Here is an 18,930-nt window from a genome sequence, read left to right as displayed (position 1 = left end):
AAAAAAGTGTTCATCTTTTGCTATGGGGTATTTTAAATATACATGATTTGTCACTTTTTCCTTCTGGTCTAACTTTTAATCACTTTTAGTAATGACACAGAGACATGCCACTTTCTAGCTGCAACTAGGAAACTCTGCAGGTTACTAATCACTTCTTTTGATAGGCTTAGTGACTCCAGAACACTGCAGATCTTGTCTACTTTGGGGCTTGAGAAACCCTCATACTATAAAGGCAAACTTAACCTGTTCTCATGAAAGTGGGTAAGATTGCATATAGGCCTCAGGCTGGTAGGATCTGAGACCCTCCTCTCCCATCCTCCAATGAAGGTGTCTGTGGCTGAGATGAGCTCTTCTATGTCCCACAGGTGTGTTGAGGCTGAAGCAAGAACATGGGTTTTGTAGGACATGGGAAATGTAGGAATTTTATCTGTTAATTCTAGTGGTGGACATGTAGTTTGAGAGGGCCCTTGCAATTTCAAATAACCAATCGCTACTACCATGTATATACAACGTGCCCTTCCCCTAAAAGCTGTGATAGAATGGGAGAGGTCAGGATGAATGCACCAACAGCTGTGAGTAGAATAAAATTCCTCAGTGACCACTGAGGTCACCATTCTTTCCCATGAAAGTGTGTTTCTTATGTGGTTGGTCCTGACTGTCATCAACAAGTCTTAGTGAGCCCTGTGGCGTCCATGCTGGGAACAGCAGATGCCATGGTCATGAATCAGGAGGCTGGCTTGGGGGCAGAGGACACGGTGATCCCTGAGCAGTTAGGCTGGGAAGACCCACCCACAGGAGGGGCAGGGCTTTGTGCTAGTTAGCTGCCTCATTCTCCTTCCCTGCAGGGAGAACCTAATTTCATAAGAGATTGTCCTTTTGAGGTAAAACACATGTTTCATATTTAGAGAAGAATTCTGAGCTGTGTAGTTGAAGCTCAAGCATAGGTAGGAATGAGTTAAATTTCTGGGGAAAACGAAAATGCAAGAAAATCTCCCTCCATTCATCTGTGGTTTCTGTTGCAGATGCTATTAAAGTCATTACGTGGAAATGGGTTTTGGTGACTTAAACTGCAGTTGGGGTGCTAGAGAGAGGATTTGCCGTGATTTCCTCAGGGAGCAGCCGTGCTTAGTGCAGTGTGCCAGCTCCCTCTGTGCTGGGCCCCTGGAGCGGGCATGTGGGCTGCGGTTAGGCCCCATCTGCTGCGTAGCTGTGGCCGTCCACCATCCGCTGTGGGAGGGCACGTGGTGGAGGAGGCTGGGAGAGGAATCAGAGTCCCTCAGATGGGTTTGGCAGAGTCCCTCAAATCATTTCCAGTGTCTGATGTGCTAACTTTTCCTGCCTCAGAACTCCTGCTCTTTCGTTACTGAGTCTGTGGCTACCATATATTTGATACAACATTTGGAAGTGATAAAACAAAAAGCAGCATGGCTCTGTCCTGAGGACATTGCAGTTTTACATAAAGTTTCTTCATAACTTCTTAATCTGCACTTCTCTATCTTGTCCTGCGTTTGGTGTTTTTTCATCCCGCCTCCCTCTTTCACCAAGAAGGAATCAGAATGAAAAGCTGACCCAGGTCTGGTCTCATGGTTTATCAGGCTCTGCAACAGCCCTGGCACTGGGAACAGCAATGAAGGAAGACTTGCACTGGATGTTCTCATCATTTCCAATAAAGAGGGATGCACAGAGTGTGGATTCATGGCAAGTTTTTAGGTCATAGTTTTGAACTTTCTGTTTGATTATATTCGGCATTTAGTCTGCCTACTGTATGTGGTATCTTTATAAACAGTAAATGCAAAACACAAAAATTAAAAACTGAGGTGATTAATTCAGTTCAGTCAGAAAGTTCGTTTACTGGAAAACCTAGCTAGTCAGCTGGCGTGAGGAGAAGAGTTTATTGAAAAGGCAGCCCTGCGGATGCCTGTGCTGGGGAGATGAGTGAGGCCCAGGGCTTTTGTCTCTGTGTTGCTTAGCAGAGCCAAGTTCCACATGTATCTGCACTGGCAAGTCACTGGATCTTTCCTGAAATAATTCTAGGCCGGAAAGGATGCTGTGGTTCTCTACTTGCTGTGAAACTATCTTAAGAAATTAATGTCCTTCTTTTCTTTTTTTTTTTTTTAACAGATACATATATTCATTTTCACATTCTTTTCCATTATGGTTTATTATAAAATAATCTTATTTTCTTATTTTAGAAATTATAGGATACATTTCATCTTCAGTAACTCCACCATTCTGGTCTTTTCCCCTGTACTTTGTTCCCAGTTATTTAAATTTGTCCCAATTCATCTGTCTCCTCTCCTACTAGTCAGGGAAAAAAAAAAAAAAATCTGTCATTTCTTGCATACCTAATCTATGCAAAAGAATTGTGTTTAGCAAGTGTTCTTCAGCCTAAACTAAATGTCTGAATCAGTGAATTATTTAGCTGTGGCTTCAGTGAGTTATTTGGAGAAGACAACAGATCTGGGTTTCCTTGGATAATTGTCAGGACAAAGTCATGAGATAATGAGCAAGGGGTGATATCCATGATGCTTCTCATCAGTTGTGGCAATGGACTAGACCACACTTCAGGAATGCAGATTCCAGAACTGATACTGCTTAGGAAGTAGGGGATGGCTAAACTGGTGGGCCCTCAAAAGTAGAAAGGCAAGGGCAATGCACTCCAGCTATAAGACCACCGAACAGTGCTGGGACGGTGTGCAGACACCTTTGTTGGAGTGAGCTCTGTGGAGGGGTCTGGGGACAGAGAGCTGGACATGTCCACTTATCAATACCTTCATTTAGTCTGGGTTTTGTCCTGTAAGCAGTCTGGAATCATTGAAGATTTTTAAGCAAGGAGTCATGAGATAATTTCAGATTTTTACCCATTCTCCTCAGGTTCTCCTATTGTCCTCTGCTGCCTTCTGAATCTTTCAGACTGTATCATTTCATTCGTTAATTATGGGCCACAGTTAGATGGTTAGTGTTTTTATTTGTGGCTTTGATACCAGCCTGGACATTAGCAATGAGCTAGGCCGTTTATTTAAATATGTGTTACTCTAATTGTGAATTATTAATAAATGTTTCTGACATCATATCCTATGTCACTTCTAAACGTTAAACCATAAGAAGAGCCTTGGTAACCAGGAAAACATACCTAGTAACTTTTGATGTCCACACACAGTGGACATTTCAATAAGAGGTCATATGTCTTAGGATGAGCCCTGGCCTAGGAACCTGGCATCCTGGCTCTGGTCCCAGCCCCTCCCTGTCAGCTCTGTAGTCCTGGGAAGGCTGGTTTGCTTCCCTGTCCTCAGTCTCCACCTCTGAAAAGGGCACTGACTTGTAGCGTATTCCAGTATCTACCGTCTAATGTAGAATCCATCGCAATGAAATGAAAGCTGAGTTACAGAAAAATGTCACGCCTTACTTTTAAATATTCGTTCATGGTTTTCCTGTCTGCTCTGTTGGTTAACTAGGTCACTGGTAACGATGAGCATTTCTTTGACAGACAGGAGACAGACACGCGGTGCCCCCACCGCTAGCCCAGCCCTGCCTGCTGTGGTTTCATGTGCCTCCCACTGCTGCCTCTGTAATTGCCTGGGACAACCAGCTCTTCTCCACAGCAGCCTTCAGAACTCCCATTATGTTGGATGTGGTCACCACTCTAGCAGAGGCCCATGTTGTCTGTGGCAGTGGTTGTTCGGAGTGGGAGGACCTGTCAAAGCGTGTGGCTGTGTGTCCTCTGCAGTTGACAGAGAAGGCTATGTGGGCACACCGGACCTCCCTCACATAGAGGCCATGGTGTAAACGTGAGCTGCATGGAGGTGGCATCTGCCCTTCAGGTCCAAATACCCATGCAGATGAATCTTGGGGGTGTATTCTGTCCCTTCCACTGCCCCTGGGAACTGTGGACAGGGAGGAAGCTGCCAAATAAGGAACTCTAAGATACTGTGCCAAGGGCAGGATTCCAGAATGTACCAGCATCTCAGCGAACAAATTCTAGAGCAGCTGCTTGGCTGTGCAGAAGGTAGAATGCCAAGGAGCAAGAAACAGATGCTCAGGCATTTAGACTGGGAGGATGACTTGTTCCCCCTTTGGAACATTTTCCTGTGCTCTTGGTCAGCTTTCAAATGAACCTCAAGTCTTAAAATCAAGTGTTTGATTATATTGTTATTGAGTGCTTGGCTATGGAAGGTTTCATATATTATAACCATGTTTTTTATTGTGGTAAAATATATAGAATAAAATCTTGCCATTTTAACTATTTTAAGTGTATAATTTAATATCATTAATTACATTCAAAATATTGTGCAACCATCACTGCTATCTATTTTATTTTCAAAGCTCGTTTATCACCCCAGCAGAAACTCTGTTACCATGAAGCAGTAACTCCACATTTTGCCTCCCCCCAGTCCCTGGTAACCTCTAATCTTCTCTCTGTCTCTATGAATTTGCCTATTCTGGGAACGTCCTATAAGTGTAATCCTTTTGCATCTGGCTTTTTTCACTTAGCATAATGTTTTCAAGGCTGATCCATCTTGTAGCATGAATTGGTACTTGTTCCTTTTTATAGGTGAATAATATTCTGTTGTATGGTTAAAACATACTTGGTTTATCCATTCATCACCGATGGACACTTGGATTATTTCCACCTTTCAGTTCTTTTGGACATATACCTAAGAGTAGAATTGCTTGGTTATAGGATAATTCTATGTTTAACTTTTTGATGAGCTGCCAAATTATCTCCTTAGCAGCTACACCATTTTACACTCTCACCAGCAATGTATGAGGATTCCAGTTTTTCCACATCCCTGCCAACACTTATTTTCTTTTTTGAAAATTTTAAAATTATTCTAACTATCAAATAGAATAGATAAGGAGGTAAGTGTTGGAGGCAAGGGTCCAACTTCATTCTTTTGCATGTGGCTGTCTAGTTGTCCCAGCAGCACTTGTTGAACAGACTATCCTTTCTCCATTGAGTAGACTTGGCACCCTTGTCAAAAATCTGTTGATCTGAGGACTCTTTATTCCATTAGTCTATTCTTATGCCAGTACCAAGCTGTTTTTATTACTATAACTTTGGGTAAGGTTTAAAATTGGGAAGTGTGAGTTTAATTTCATTCTTCTTTTTCAACTTGTTTTTACTATTCAGGGTCCCTTGCAATTCTATATGAATTTGAGGATTAGCTTTTCCATTTCCGAGTAGGGGGGCTGTTGGAAATTTGATAGGGATTACATTGAATCTGTATATCACTTTGAGGAGTATTGCCCTCTTGCCAATATTGTCTTCCAGTCTAGGAACACAAGATGTCTTTTATTTATTTAGGTAGTCTTTATTCCAGCATGATTTTATAATTTTTAGTCTTTCACCTGCATGGTTCTTTTTTCCTAGGTATTTTATTCTTTTGGATGCTATTATAAATGGGATTATTTTCTTAATTTCTTTTTCTGATTCTTCATTGCTGCTGTATAGAAACACAACTGATTTTTGTGTGTTGCTCTTGTATACCGTAACTTTGCTAAATTTGTTAATTAGTTCTTCTAGTTTTCTTGTGGATTCTTTGGGATATTCTATATATATATAGGATCATGTCATATGAAAATAGAGATAGTTTTACTTCTTCTTTTCCAGTTTGGATACCTTTTATTTCTTTTTCTTGCCTACTTGCTCTGTCTAGGACTTCCAGTGTATAGCAGTACTGTGTAGCAGTGGCGAAAGTAGGCATTCTTGTCTTTTTCTGATCTTAGGGCTTTCAGTCTTTCCCCATTGAGTATCCTATTAGCTGAATTTTTCATAAGTCCCCCCTTTTTTTTAAAAGTGTTTTAAGTTTTTACTTTATTACAGGCTTTTCTATTTCTAATCATTACAAATGTTTTCAACATTTCATTTATCTGCTCCATTGTATTCCATTTATATTTCATTATGATTCCCATCTGTCTATCATATATTCAAGTTATGTCTACTATTTTCTTTTTTTTTAATTTTTATTTTATACTGGAGCATAGTTGATTAATAATATTGTATTAGTCTCAGGTGTACAGCAAAGTGATTCAGTTATACATATACGTGTATCTATTCTTTTATAAATTCTTTTCCCATTTAGGTTATTAGAGAATTTTGAGCAGAGTTCCCTGTGCTATATAGTAGGGGTTTGTTGGTTATCTATTTTAAATATAGTAGTATGTACATGTCAATCCCAAACTCCCAGTCTATCCCTCCCTCCCACCCTTCCTCTCTGGTAACTATAAGTTCATTCTCTAAGTGTGTGAGTCGGTTTCTGTTTTGTAAATAAGTTCCTTTTATCATTTTTGGGGGAGGTTCTGCATATAAGCGATATCGTATGATATTTGTCTTTCTCTGTCTGACTTACTTCACTTAGTATGATGATCTCCAGGTTCATCCATGTTGCTGCAAATGGCATTATTTCATTCTTTGCAATGGCTGAGTAATATTTCATTGTATTATTTCATAGTAATATTTCATTTCATTGTACCACATCTTCTTTATCCATTCCTCTGTCGATGGACATTTAAGTTGCTTCCACATCCTGACTATTGTAAATAGTTCTGCAATGAATGGTGTGCATGTATCTTTTAAATTATGGTTTTCTCCGGATATATGCCCAGGAGTGAGATTGTTGGATCATATGGTAGCTCTATTTTTAGTTTTTTAAGGAACCTCCATACTGTTCTCCATAGTGGTTGTAGCAATTTACGTTCCCACTAACAGGGTAGGAGGGTTCCCTTTTCTCCACACACTCTCCAGCATTATTGTTTGTAGATTTTTTTAATGTTGGCCATTCTGACCAGTGTGAGGTGATACCTCACTGTAGTTTTGATTTACATTTCTCTAATAATTAGTGATGTTGAGCATCTTTTCATGTGCCTCTTGGCCATCTGTATGTCTTCTTTGGGAAATGTCTATTTAGGTCTTCCGTCCATTTTTGGATTGGGTTTTTGATATTGAGCCACATGAGCTGTTGTTTGTAAATTTTGGAGACTAATTCCTTGTCAGTCACATTGTTTGCAAATATTTTCTCCCATTCTGTGGGTTTTTTCCATTTTGTCTATGGTTTCCTTTGTTGTGCAAAAACTTTTGAGTTTCATTAGGTCCCATTTGTTTATTTTTGTTTTTTTTCCCATTATTCTAGGAGACGGCTCGAAAAAGATATTGCTGCAATTTATGTCAAACAGTGTTCTGCCTATGTTTTCTGAGTTATTTTTGTGTATGGTGTTAAATAATGTTCTAATTTCACATGTAGCTGACCAGTTTTCCCAGCACCATTTACTGAAGAGACTCTCTTCTCTGCATTGTAGAGTCTTGCTTCCTTGGTCATAGATTAATTGACCATAGGTGTGTGGGTTTAGTTCTGGGTTTTCTATCCTGTTCACGCATCAGTCTATATTTCTCTTTTTGTGCCAGTACCATACTGTTTTGATGACTGTAGCTTTGTAGAATAGTCTGAAGTCAGGGAGCCTGATTCCTCCAGCTCCATTTTTCTTTCTCAGGATTGCTTTGGCTCTTTGGGGTCTTTTGTGTTTCCATACAAATTGTAAAATATTTTGTTCTAGTTCTGTGAAAAATGCCGTTGGTAATTTGATAGGAATTGCATTGAATCTGCAGGTTGCCTAGGGTAGTATAGTCATTTTGACAATACTGATTCTTCCAATCCAAGAACATGGTATATCTTTCTGTTTGTATCATCTTTGATTCCTTTCATCAGTGTCATATAGTTTTCAGAGTACAGGTCTTTTGTCTCCTTAGGTAGGTTTATTCCTAGGTATTTTATTCTTTTTGATATGATGATAAATGGGATTGTTTCCTTAATTTCTCTTTCTGATCTTTCGTTGTTATTGTATAGGAATGCGAGAGATTTTCATGTATTTTGTAACCTGAAACTTTACCAAATTCATTGATGAGCACTAGTAATTTTTTGGTAGCTGTTTAGGATTTGTTATGTATAGTATTATCTCATCTGCAAACAGTGACAGTTTTACTTATTCTTTTCTAATTTGGATTCCTTCTATTTCTTTTTGTTTTTTCTTTGCGGTACGCAGGCCTCTCACTGATGTGACCTCTCCTGTTGCGGAGCACAGGCTCCGGACACGCAGGCCCAGCGGCCATGGCTCACGGGCCCAGCCGCTCCGCGGCACGCAGGATCCTCCCGGACCGGGGCATGAACCCACATCCCCTGCATTGGCAGGCAGACTCTCAACCACTGTGCCACCAGGGAAGCCCGATTCCTTCTATTTCTTTTTCTTCTTTGATTGCTGTGGCTAGGACTTCCAAATCTATGTTCAGTAAGAGTGGCGAGAGTGGACATCTTTGTCTTTTTCCTGATCTTAGAGAAAATGCTTTCAGCTTTTCACTGTGTGTATGATGTTAGCTGTAGGTTTGTCATATATAGCCTCTATTATGTTGAGGTTTGTTCCCTCTATGCCCACTTCCTGGAGAGTTTTATCATGAATGCGTGTTGAATTTTGTCAGAAACTTTTTCTGCATCTATTGAGATGATCATATGGTTTTTATTCTTCAATTTGTTGATTTGGTGTATCACACTGATTGATTTGAGGCAGTGAAAAATCCTTGCATCCCTGGGATAAATTCCACTTGATCATGGTGCATGATCCCTTTAATGTATTGTTGGATTCAGTTTGCTAGTATTTTGTTGAGGATTTTTGCGTCTATGTTCATCAGTGATATTGGCCTGTAATTTTCTTTTGTGGTATCTTTGTCTGGTTTTGGTATCAGGGTGATGGTGGCCTCATAGAATTAGTTTGGGGATATTCCTTCCTCTGCAGTTTTTTGGAATAGTTTCAGAAGGATAGGTTAGGTGCCTTTTATCATGTTGAAGTTCTCTTCTAGTCCCAGTTTTCTGAATTTTTATCGTGAAAGGGTGTTGGGTTTGTCGTTGCCATTTCTTCATCAATTGAGTTGATTGTGTTTTTTTCCTCTCTGTTCTAATAATGTGGTATATTGCATTAATTGATTTTCTAAGGGTGAACCACCCTTGTATTCTGAGATAAATCCTACTTGGATTCAGTTTGCTAGTATTTTAGTATGTTGTGGTTTTGTTTTCATTTGTCTCAAAGAATTTACTAATTTCCCTCTTTGACCCACTGGTTGTTTAAGTGTGTTGTTTGATTTCTACATACTTGTGACTTTTTTAGTTGTCCAGATTTCCAGTTTCATTTCACTGTGAAGGTACTTTCTATTACTTCAATCTTAAGTTTGAGGTTTATTTTGAGGCCTACCATGTGGTCTGTCCTGGAGGATGTTCTGTGTGCACTTGAGAAGAATGTGGGTTCTGCTGATTCGGATGGAGTATTTCGTGTATGTCTGTTGGGTCCAGATGGTCTATAGTGTTGTTCAAGTCTTCTGTTTCCTTATTGATCTTCTATCTGGGTGCCTTATCCATTACCAACATCTTTTTATTAACTTTTAAAAATAGTTAACAAGTATTAGACAGTTTTTGGGTTCAGGCTGGGAAGTTGGTTTTGTGCAGTTTTTAAATGTGAAATTGGACTGTATGCATGAACACAGTGTTGAGTAGGCTGTGTGGCCTTGGGCAGCATATGTCTGTCCATCCCATCTGTGGCATAGGGCTGGGGACTGATTGTTGGAAACATGGTTTCTCGTAGCCAATAAGTACCTTTGCCATGTTAGCCATGTGGCCTTCAGCAGGCTTCACATTTCCCTGAAAAAGTACTATTATCACTTTTTACACAACAGGGTCCTGCCTTAAGGCTTGCATGGGTTTGAAGTGAGGATGAGGCTTGTACTATATGGAGCAGAATTCTAGCACACATTGAGTTCTAAATAAATGTATCAGTGGGACCCCAACTGTCTTTGACCTAGTCAACTCTGAAGAGCCCCAAACTTAATGCATTTTCTGTCTGTTTCATATTCTGAGAATGTCCCTGCTGAGGCATTTACTTCCGCATGTAAGATGAACCTTCAGTTTATTGAGCATTTCACTTGGTAGGGATTCCATTGCTCTCTTAAAAACGTGGTTCTCATCATGGGAAGCTCTGATAGCAGCTTGGCTCTCAGGACCCCTCTCTAGTCCTGGGAGGTGCTTTCCCTGCCCAGACCTTGAATTACAGGGGCCATCTTTGCTGTGGGCCATTGGGGCCATTTGTAACTGGAGGCCAGTCAGCAGACTTCAAGTGAGGGCTATTAGATCCTTGAAGACTCAGCTCTGAGTCTTGCTATACAGATACAGCCATGGTGCCTAAGGCAGGTTTGTGCTCCTCCACCCTCTGCCCTGAGAGGGGGTCGTGAGGAAGGGAGCACCGGGGTGGGGGAGCTCCTTAAAAGAGAACCCTGTGCTGCCCCTGTTCATCCACAGAGCATCCTCAGGTCCTCAAGGAATGCAGCGCAGAGGACAGGGTGGGATGCGGGGGGTGGTCTGTGAGTGCTGAATGTGACAGGTTGCAGCTTAGGATATTCTTTACAGCCTCCAGAGCTTTGGCTGAGAGGGAGCCAATTTTTCCCTCTTTACCTTCTTTACAGCATGTTCTACCCCAACTGGTAGAATTGCAGACAACTTGATTTATCCCAGCTCTGTTCTTAAATGGTTGCTAGTTTCTCACTGCAAGAAAATTCAGTTTTTCAGTGGGTCAGTTTAATAACAAGATCAAGGCAAACAGTCTAGCTAATACTAACTCACTTTAGGTGCTTAATATTAATATACTAATACTCTAAATCCTGGAGTTCTGTCATGAGGTAGAGCAAAACATTTTTTTTCAGACTATAAGTTGAGGCAACAACTAGCATATTGTAGACATTTTAGAAATATTAATAGGCCCATACTGTGTGTACCATGTCCTTACACAGTGAAAGCACAAGCTTGGTTGTTTCAGGACCCCCTTGGGGGCACAGCTTACAGCAGAGCTTGGGGCCTCTGATTCCCAGACTTGTACACCTTGATAGCTGGCATGAGGCATACAGTTAAATACATCTGTTTTGATAAGTGAACCTCCTCTACTGGATGAGCTATTTTTCCATAATTTATTTTCTGTTTTTATAAACAAAATGGAAATGGTTGGAAGGCTAAAATGTCTCCATATCAGCTCTTACATCAACCCAGACGGTGTCTGTGCCACCTTTCTGAGGTCTGTGGTATTGCAGAGATGGAGGTCACTGTAGCATGTGACCAAAGCAGAAGGTCTTCCTCTTCCAGAGAGGACAATAACTTCTTCTCTGCCCTGGGGACCATGTGGTGCCTCCCACTTCCTGCCTGAGTCATCTCGGCTATCCCCCTTGCCGGTTACTGACGCTGTGAGTGAGCCCAGCATCCTGCCTGTGGGGAACCAAGCCTCCTGCTCTGGCTTTGTTGAGTGCCTGTGACCCCTGAGCTGAAGAGCACTGAGTGTTTCTCTGGGTTTTATTTCCAAGATACTGCTCCCAGAGGTATTGGCATGTATGTTTTTATGTCTTAACTTGTGGTTATGTGCATTATATATTTCTTTGGAGTTAGTTTCTCCTACAACTCAATGTACTATTAATCAGGTAATTTCTGTGTAGGTACAAATGTGGCTGGAAAGATGGCTGGCTGCTGGGTTTATTTATTAGTGGAGCAGAAACTTGGGGAAAAGTCCATTTTGACCCTGGTCTTTGACTCAGAGCCCAGCGAAGTCTCATCTGAGAGGCCAGTTGATATTCCAGAGGCTGGCAACATCATACTTTGATGACTAGACAGCTTGTCATCCTGGGCCACAGAAGTAACAACTGTTTTTAAGGTTTGGCCAGACTTCATATTCTCCATTCTTTCCATCCCATGTTATATGGAATGCACACGATGCCATTTAATTACTTCAGTCCCTTTCTTAAAGGAAAAAGACACTGGACCGATATTCCAGCGGTACTAGTAGTTTGAAAGTTTACTCAGTAATTTTCTTTGCAGACTTAGTAGCTGTAAAGATCTCGTTTATATTTTTGTGGTATTAATTAATTTCAAGTGCAGTTTTGGCAGACCAACCAAGGGTCTCAACAGGCTGCATAGAATGGGTGCTATTTTTAAGGCCATCATCTCAGTGAAGCTTTTTCCAAATGAAATTCAACAGGAACCAGCCTTTATTTGGAGTGTACACTCAGTAAAATGCTCAACTTTTGTAGGCATGTCAGCAGTTCTTACAAAATAAGTTGTATGTGCCTTTTATTACTGTGCTTATTAAGTGTAGACTCAGGAATGTAGGTGTTCTTGCTTTTGCCACTGTTTCATTTTGGAAAGAGGCAGTTGATTCATTCTCTAGAGAAAGATGGCCATGGAAACGTAGGACACATAAGGTCAGTCACACAAAGTGGCCCTTGGTGGAAGTGCTATCATGTGGTGATGTGGTCCTGTGCTACCTGGCACAGTAGCCACTGGCTACTGAGCACTTAAAAAGCAGTTGGTCCGTGACTTCCCTGGTGACAGAGTGGTTAAGAATCTGCCTGCTAATGCAGGGGACACAGGTTCGAGCCCTGGTCCGGGAGGATCCCCCATGCTGCAGAGCAACTAAGCCCGTGCACCACAACTACTGAGCCTGTACTCTAGAGCCCGTGAGCCACAACTACTGAGCCTGCCTGCCACAACTACTGAAGCCCGCGCACCTAGAACCTGTGCTCTGCAACGAGAGAAGCGACCGCAGTGAGAAGCCCGCACACCACAATGAAGAGTAGTCCCCACTTGCCACAACTAGAGAAAGCCTGTGTGCAGCAGTGAAGACCCAACACAGCCAAAAATAAATAAATAAAAATAATAAATATATTAAAAAAAAGTAGTTGGTCCAAGTTCATACTAGCTTGCTAGGACTTCATATAAAAAAAGAATATAAAATATCTCATTAATAATTGTTTATATTGACTTCATGTTGAAATGATAATGTTTTGGGTTGATGGGTTTAAATAAAATATATTATTAAAATTAATTATACTATTTACTTTTTATTAGAAAATTTGAAATTACAGGTATGGCTCTCCCCTAACTGGACATCTTGCCACAGTTGCTCAGGGCTCTAAGAGCTGGCACAGGTTCTGGGGTGTGTGAATGGACTGCCTATTCCTGGTGGGAGCCCTTTTGCCATTTTTTAAGGGTCTTAGGCAATTTCTTTCAGTGTCTCAGTGATGTGACCTCTGAGTCATGGCCATGACATCTATTGTCCACGCAGCGGTCATGTCAGGGCTGCTCTGGGAGCTGGACCCCAAGAGCTTGAGCAAGTCACCCACCCTTCTCAACCTCAGCTATGAAACAGAGTTAGATCGAGGATCAACAGGGAATAGTTAGGGCACATTGCAGGGGTCTCATAACTCCTATCCTTATTTAGGGTAACTGGAGGATGAGGAAACAGAAAACAAAACCATGTATATATATATATATATATATACACTTTAATCCCCAGTTTTTCTTTTCTCTGAAAGCGTACAGATGTTGGGATGAGAAAGCAAGATGAAAAGGCCACACAATATTATCAGCAGTGCTTATCTGATAGGCAGTAATTTGCATTTGAATTTTGGAGGAATTTTATTTTCTCCTCTAAGTTCTGTTTCCTGGTTTTCTATGTGCACTGTAATTATCGGAACAGAACAGGACAGTTGACTATCTGTGTGCACTAAAGGGAATACATGGCTGCCTTGCTGAAAGCCCATCTCCTGCCATCAGTGCACGTGCAAACACTGATTGTTTACAGTTCAGAATCTGGTGGTCCTGAAAGACAGTTCAATTGAAAATAAACTTGACCACATTTTGATATGATTGACAAGGATGTAGAGGTAGCAAAGAGAGCCGCAAGGTCTGTGCGGGCTGATCACTTAACATAGGAGAGAGATTTGACACCCTCCTCGAGGGTGTCAAATCGGATGCAGGTGTGTGACAAAGGGGACATTTTATGCAAGTTCCTGGTAGAACGGCCTTATTATCACACTAAAATGGAGGTAATGAGGAAGGAATAGTTGACCAGAGAGAACAGCATGGAAGGACCTGCCTAACATAGTGATGAGTGGTGACTTTTTTATTATGCTCTCTGGGCCTCAGCCATATGAGATCATAGAAATGAGAGATGGAAAAGACCTCCTGTATTAGGTCATCCAGCCCATCCCCTCCAGAGCTGACTGACCCCACAGTGTACTTTCCAGAGCTCCGTCCAGTTTTTCAAGTGACTCAACTGATGGAGTTTCCACCAGCTCCCAGAAGGTGCAGAAAGGTGGTGTCTGAGACAGCTAACTTGGATCTGGATTTATTCTTTCTCATGACGAAGATCCCAGCGATGATGCTTTGTTCAAAGAGAGATGTGGGGGTGAATCCCACCTCTGTCACTAACTTGCGGATGACTGCGGATGACCCCAGCTCACCTCATCTCCACATCCCCCTCCAAAAGTGGGGGTGCTTTGCTGGGCTCCTTCAGTCTGAGTGTTCTAAGACTTGGCGGCGGCATCTTACATAGCACTTTATGGTTTTCACAGCTTGTTCACATTTGTGATCTCATTTGAGCCTCACCATTCTTAGGGCAGGAGTTGATCTTATTCTCCTCCTGGCCATCGCCCTGCCCTTATTGTTTCTTGTTAATCAGATGAAGCAGTTCTCCCAGGCAGTGGGTGCTGGGCCAGGTGGTCAGGCATTCCTTTTGATTCTAAGCACAGAGCTGCTTCCGTTTGACCTCACGGGTACTATTATACCTTCTGAGACACCACACGGGTACAGTTTACTCTCCTTGAGGTGTGGCCTCCTTTCCCGGCAGTAGCACTGCTCAGGATTGTCCCAGGCCTCCTGTGGAACCTAGAGCTCTCTTGCCTGTGTCACCTGGTGGGACCTCTGGGAGCGGGGGGCAGGATTTCAGTGTGGAGTATGATATATTATCAATAGATTGCACTTGGGGTCCTCTGAGGTGGTCACCCAGGCTGTTCACTAGTAACATCCATCCCTGTGTGATAAAGGACTTTGAATGGATCTGTAGGCAGGTTCATCCACTGGGAGTTAGTAAGCAGGGCACCAAGGGCTCATCTTAATAATTCAGATTCTGCAGTTCCTTTTTCTTGACCTAACCAATGATCTGAAACTTTCCCTAAAAGAAAAGAGGTATTAACATTTATTGCAAGTAGTTGGTCATTAAGATTTCTCTTAAAATCATTACTTTTTGTTTCGGCTTGGGGATATTAAATTTTTAAACCAAGGTTCAGTAAGTATGTAATTAAAGTACATTTCACAATGCAACTAGTCCCAATAGAATTGTAATACAGTGCTGTTCTTAACTAGTTTATGAAACTGTATGAAGTATGACATGAGTCACAGAAATGGGGACGAGGAGCTGCCATCCAGCCTGGTCGGCTCCCTTGGTCTAGCCATGCTGGAGCAGCCCTCCACGCTGTGGGCGCCATCCTCCCCTGTGGCATCACTGTGTGTTTATGGCATTTCTGAGTGTCCTCCACGTGTCTGCGCCCACAGATATCCTTTTTGCCTCTCCACAGAACCCTGCTGTCTCCCAGTTTTTCTCAGTAGGCCCACGGGGTTATGTTGTGTAACTGCTTCATCACCTTGGGTTATTTGTGCTGTGTTTTGTTCTGCCTTTTGTATTTGTATGTGAAATATTTCAAACATACAGACAAAAAAGTGTTTTGCCTTTCTTCTTAAATTTTGTTTTTCCAGCTTCAGTCTGCAGTTAGGCACTTGGATGCAGAAAGGTAATGAAAACAATGATTGGGTGAGAGCTGGAACTCAGATCTGAGTTGTAGGATCCAGATCCCTGGTTCTGCCCTGTGCTGCTACTGTTTGCAGGAATTCCACGTGGATGTGGTAACATTCCCAGCAAGGCTGTCAGGGTTGGTGAAACAGCAAACCGTGGGTTGGAAACAGCAGTGCCGCAGGGGTGCATCTCCTGGGGCTGTGTGGTCAGTCTCCTTGCTTATGGCTTGGAGCAGGGCCAGAGAGCAAATACATCATCTTCCAACAGCTCTACCTCGCTGAAGGTCAGTGCCAGAAAGTGGCAGAGCTGAGACCCAAACCCAGGGTCAGAGCTGCAAGCTCTGGCTCTGCTCAGAGTGTTCATCATTCCCATTGACTTACAAATTTTCTTAAGTACTGTAAAAATAATGGAAAGAAATATTGTCTGTTTTTGAGAGTATAAGAAAAGGCACTCCTCCTATCATTTGTGCTTCCCTTGCAGATCCTGAGGAAACTAAAAGATCTCGCGTTGGATGCCGAATCAGAGCTGGAGAGACAGGATGAGGCCTTGGATGGCATCACTGCAGCTGTGGACCGGACAACCTTAACCATTGACAAGCATAATCGACGAGTGAAAAAACTGACCTAGAAGGACAAGAAAGCATAGAGGTGACTGCTTTTGTTGAGAATCACTTCTCTGAGTACGTTGTTCTCAACTCCTGCATGCTTCCTTTGAGATGAAGACCCCAGGAAGTCATTCCAAGCGCCCTGCCCCCGGAGGTGCACAGCTGCCTCAGGGTGAAGGGCTGCTGTTGACAGCTGTGAGCAGCTTAGCTTGGGGCGATTGTGGCTTCCACCAAGGGATTCCCTTGCAGGGAGCCGAAAGTGCAGCTGAAGGAGAGGAGTTCTGCCTGCAAATACAGCGAGCTGCTTCCTCCCAAGGCCCTCTCGGGCTGCTCGTGGAGTCAGGAGCACACGCGCATTCAAACATGGGCTGAGCCCTATTGAGGTGGCCACGACAGCAAGGCAGCTCTTCATTCTGAGGGTGGGCTGCACCCAGCACTCAGGGACCACTTTGCTTGGCCACAATCCCAGGTCTCCAGTGGCACAACTAGCTGCATTTTCATCCTTTTTCCATTCTTGATAAGCATAAAAAGGTTGGTTTAAGTCTCTGTGAAAGAAATCTACTTATTTCTAACCCTCTGCCTATCTGAACACTCTAGGCATATCCTATGTCAGCAAAATCTCTTCTCCAGGATCACATTCAGGTCTGAGCCTGCCTCTCCTACATGGGCTGCTCAGCACAGACCCCACTGCCTTCACTTTGTTCCATTTTTCTTTGGTGAACAGGTCAGTTTCTTTTTGGTTGTATTATAATTTCGAACCAAAGCTGAGTCTAGTATACCTCAAGGTCATCCTATAAGCACCTGAAATATTTTCACTGCTCAGTTTTTAGTCAAACATGAAAATAGTACATACTGCACTTATTTTAAAAAGTGTTAATTTTTGCTTTTTTGCCCCATTTCTACCCGGAAACAAAAGAGAAATGCTAGCTTTAGAATATTTTTTGAAACTATGCATTGATGCTGCTTTTTGCTTGGTTTTGGGTATCTTAGTGTGTCCCTGGGAGAGCCCCTCATGGGGAGACAAGAGGAAAGTAGAGAAGTGGGTGACCTCCCCCGCTTCTCACAACAAGCCACCTCCAGACTGCTTTGAAATAGCATCCCAAAGAACCTTGCACAGAGAGGCTCATTTAGACCTTGTAGAGATGTTACTTTGAAGCGCCTGTCCTACAGCCCTCCTGGGATGGCGCTCGCAAGCCCTGTGCTGCCTTGCTGCACCACTCCACTTGCATACTAAGTCCTGGATCGTTTTAAGAATTAATTCACAGATGCATTGTAAGTTTTCTGGGGCCGCCCCAACAAAGTACCACGAACAAGAGGCTTACAACAATAGGAATGCACTTCCGGAGGCCAGAAGTCCAGGATCGAGGTGTAGGCAGGCTGTGCTCCTTCTGGAGACTCTAGGAGAGGATCATTCCTGCCACTTCTAGTTGCTGGTACCTCCATGTATCCCTGAGCTTATGGCCACATCACCCCAATCTCTGCCTCCGTCGTCATGTGGCCATCTTCCTGTGTTTCTGTGTCTCAAATCTCCCTCTCCTCTCTCTTATAAGGATCCATCCTAATCCAAGGTCATCTTATTTTGAGATCCTTACCTTGATGACATCTACAGAGACCCCATTTCCAGATAAGGTCACATTCAGAGGTTCCCAGTGAGTATGAATTTTGGGTCACCTAGGGATGCCCAGCCTTGTCATAGCTGACCCATTCCAAAAAGACATGGAAAGTAGCACTTTTAGAAAGTAATGTTCATAGGGGTCTTTCAGTTCTTTCCTGTTTTGCAATTTGGTATATTATATTCCTAGTCTCTGTTTGTCTTACTTGGTTAGTACTTACTAACCTCCAAAATGACAGGTGGACCTGTTCTGTCAAGGTTTCTCACGCTAATGCAGCATGTGAGCAGTTTGCTCTTGACCTTTCCTGGCATATCAAGTGATGGAGCTCTTGGAGGTCATGATCATTCCAGGGGGTCTGAGCCCCATGCAGCCCCTTCTAGTGCTTGATGACAGGGAGGGCGGGGAGGACACGGCAGGTGTGAAGATGTGTCAACAAGGACAGTTATTGAGAGCTCATGCATGCCTAGAGGCAGCGGCAGCTGGATCATGTCCCTAGGGAACTTGGAGGAAAGGCAGCTCGTGCCCTGGGCACAGGGCAAGTGCAGGTGTGCAGGCTGCACCCAAATACTGTAGCTTCTCACAGCAGCCCATGAAGAGTGAGTTCCCCTGAGGTAGAGTATGTGGTTCTCACCGTGGCCACACACTGGGCTCATGCCAGGAACTCAGAAGATACAAACACACACGCACACACGCGTGCACTGACCCCAGACCCCTCAGTCAGAATCTCTGAGGGTATATACATTACCCAGATGTTTCTAATGAGCAGAAGGGGAAGATCCACAGGCCAGGTGACTTACTGCCACTAGACCTGCTCTCTCTCTACATCTAGCTCTAGAGAGCCCTGAACAGCTGAAATGAAAACGAATCTGTCCCACTCATGATGCTCTTCTGAATCCAGGTGGGCACTGCTCAAGAGTTCCCAGTGCAGCCTCCAGCGGCCAGCCAGCCTCTGCTTGTCCTGAAAACAGATACCACGCAGCACTCATGTGGCATCAGGGCTGTACACACCTCGGCTGCTAACAGGCCTCTGGAAAGCAGGGGGCCAGGACTTCTGGTGATCCCTCGCCAGGA

At 43.0% G+C, this 18,930-nt stretch overlaps 1 protein-coding gene across 4 annotated transcripts in view; it reads left to right on the top strand.

Moving 5' to 3' along the window:
- SNAP47 (synaptosome associated protein 47) overlaps positions 1-16,730 on the top strand; it is a 58,998-nt gene extending 42,268 nt beyond the window's left edge. For all 4 annotated transcript variants that reach the window (XM_082836678.1, XM_082836680.1, XM_082836679.1 and 1 more), the window contains one exon: positions 16,123-16,730. In XM_082836678.1, the coding sequence (XP_082692804.1) occupies positions 16,123-16,269 (147 nt within the window). In that variant the 3' untranslated portion in view covers positions 16,270-16,730. The remainder of the gene's footprint in view (positions 1-16,122) is intronic.
- Positions 16,731-18,930: the final 2,200 nt, after the last annotated feature.

The sequence above is a fragment of the Leucopleurus acutus genome (genome assembly GCF_964270905.1).
Source record: "Leucopleurus acutus genome assembly, chromosome: 3".
NCBI lineage: Eukaryota > Metazoa > Chordata > Mammalia > Artiodactyla > Delphinidae > Leucopleurus > Leucopleurus acutus.
The sequence above is the reverse complement of the archived record's forward strand: the minus strand, read 5'-3'. Positions and strand labels throughout refer to the sequence as shown.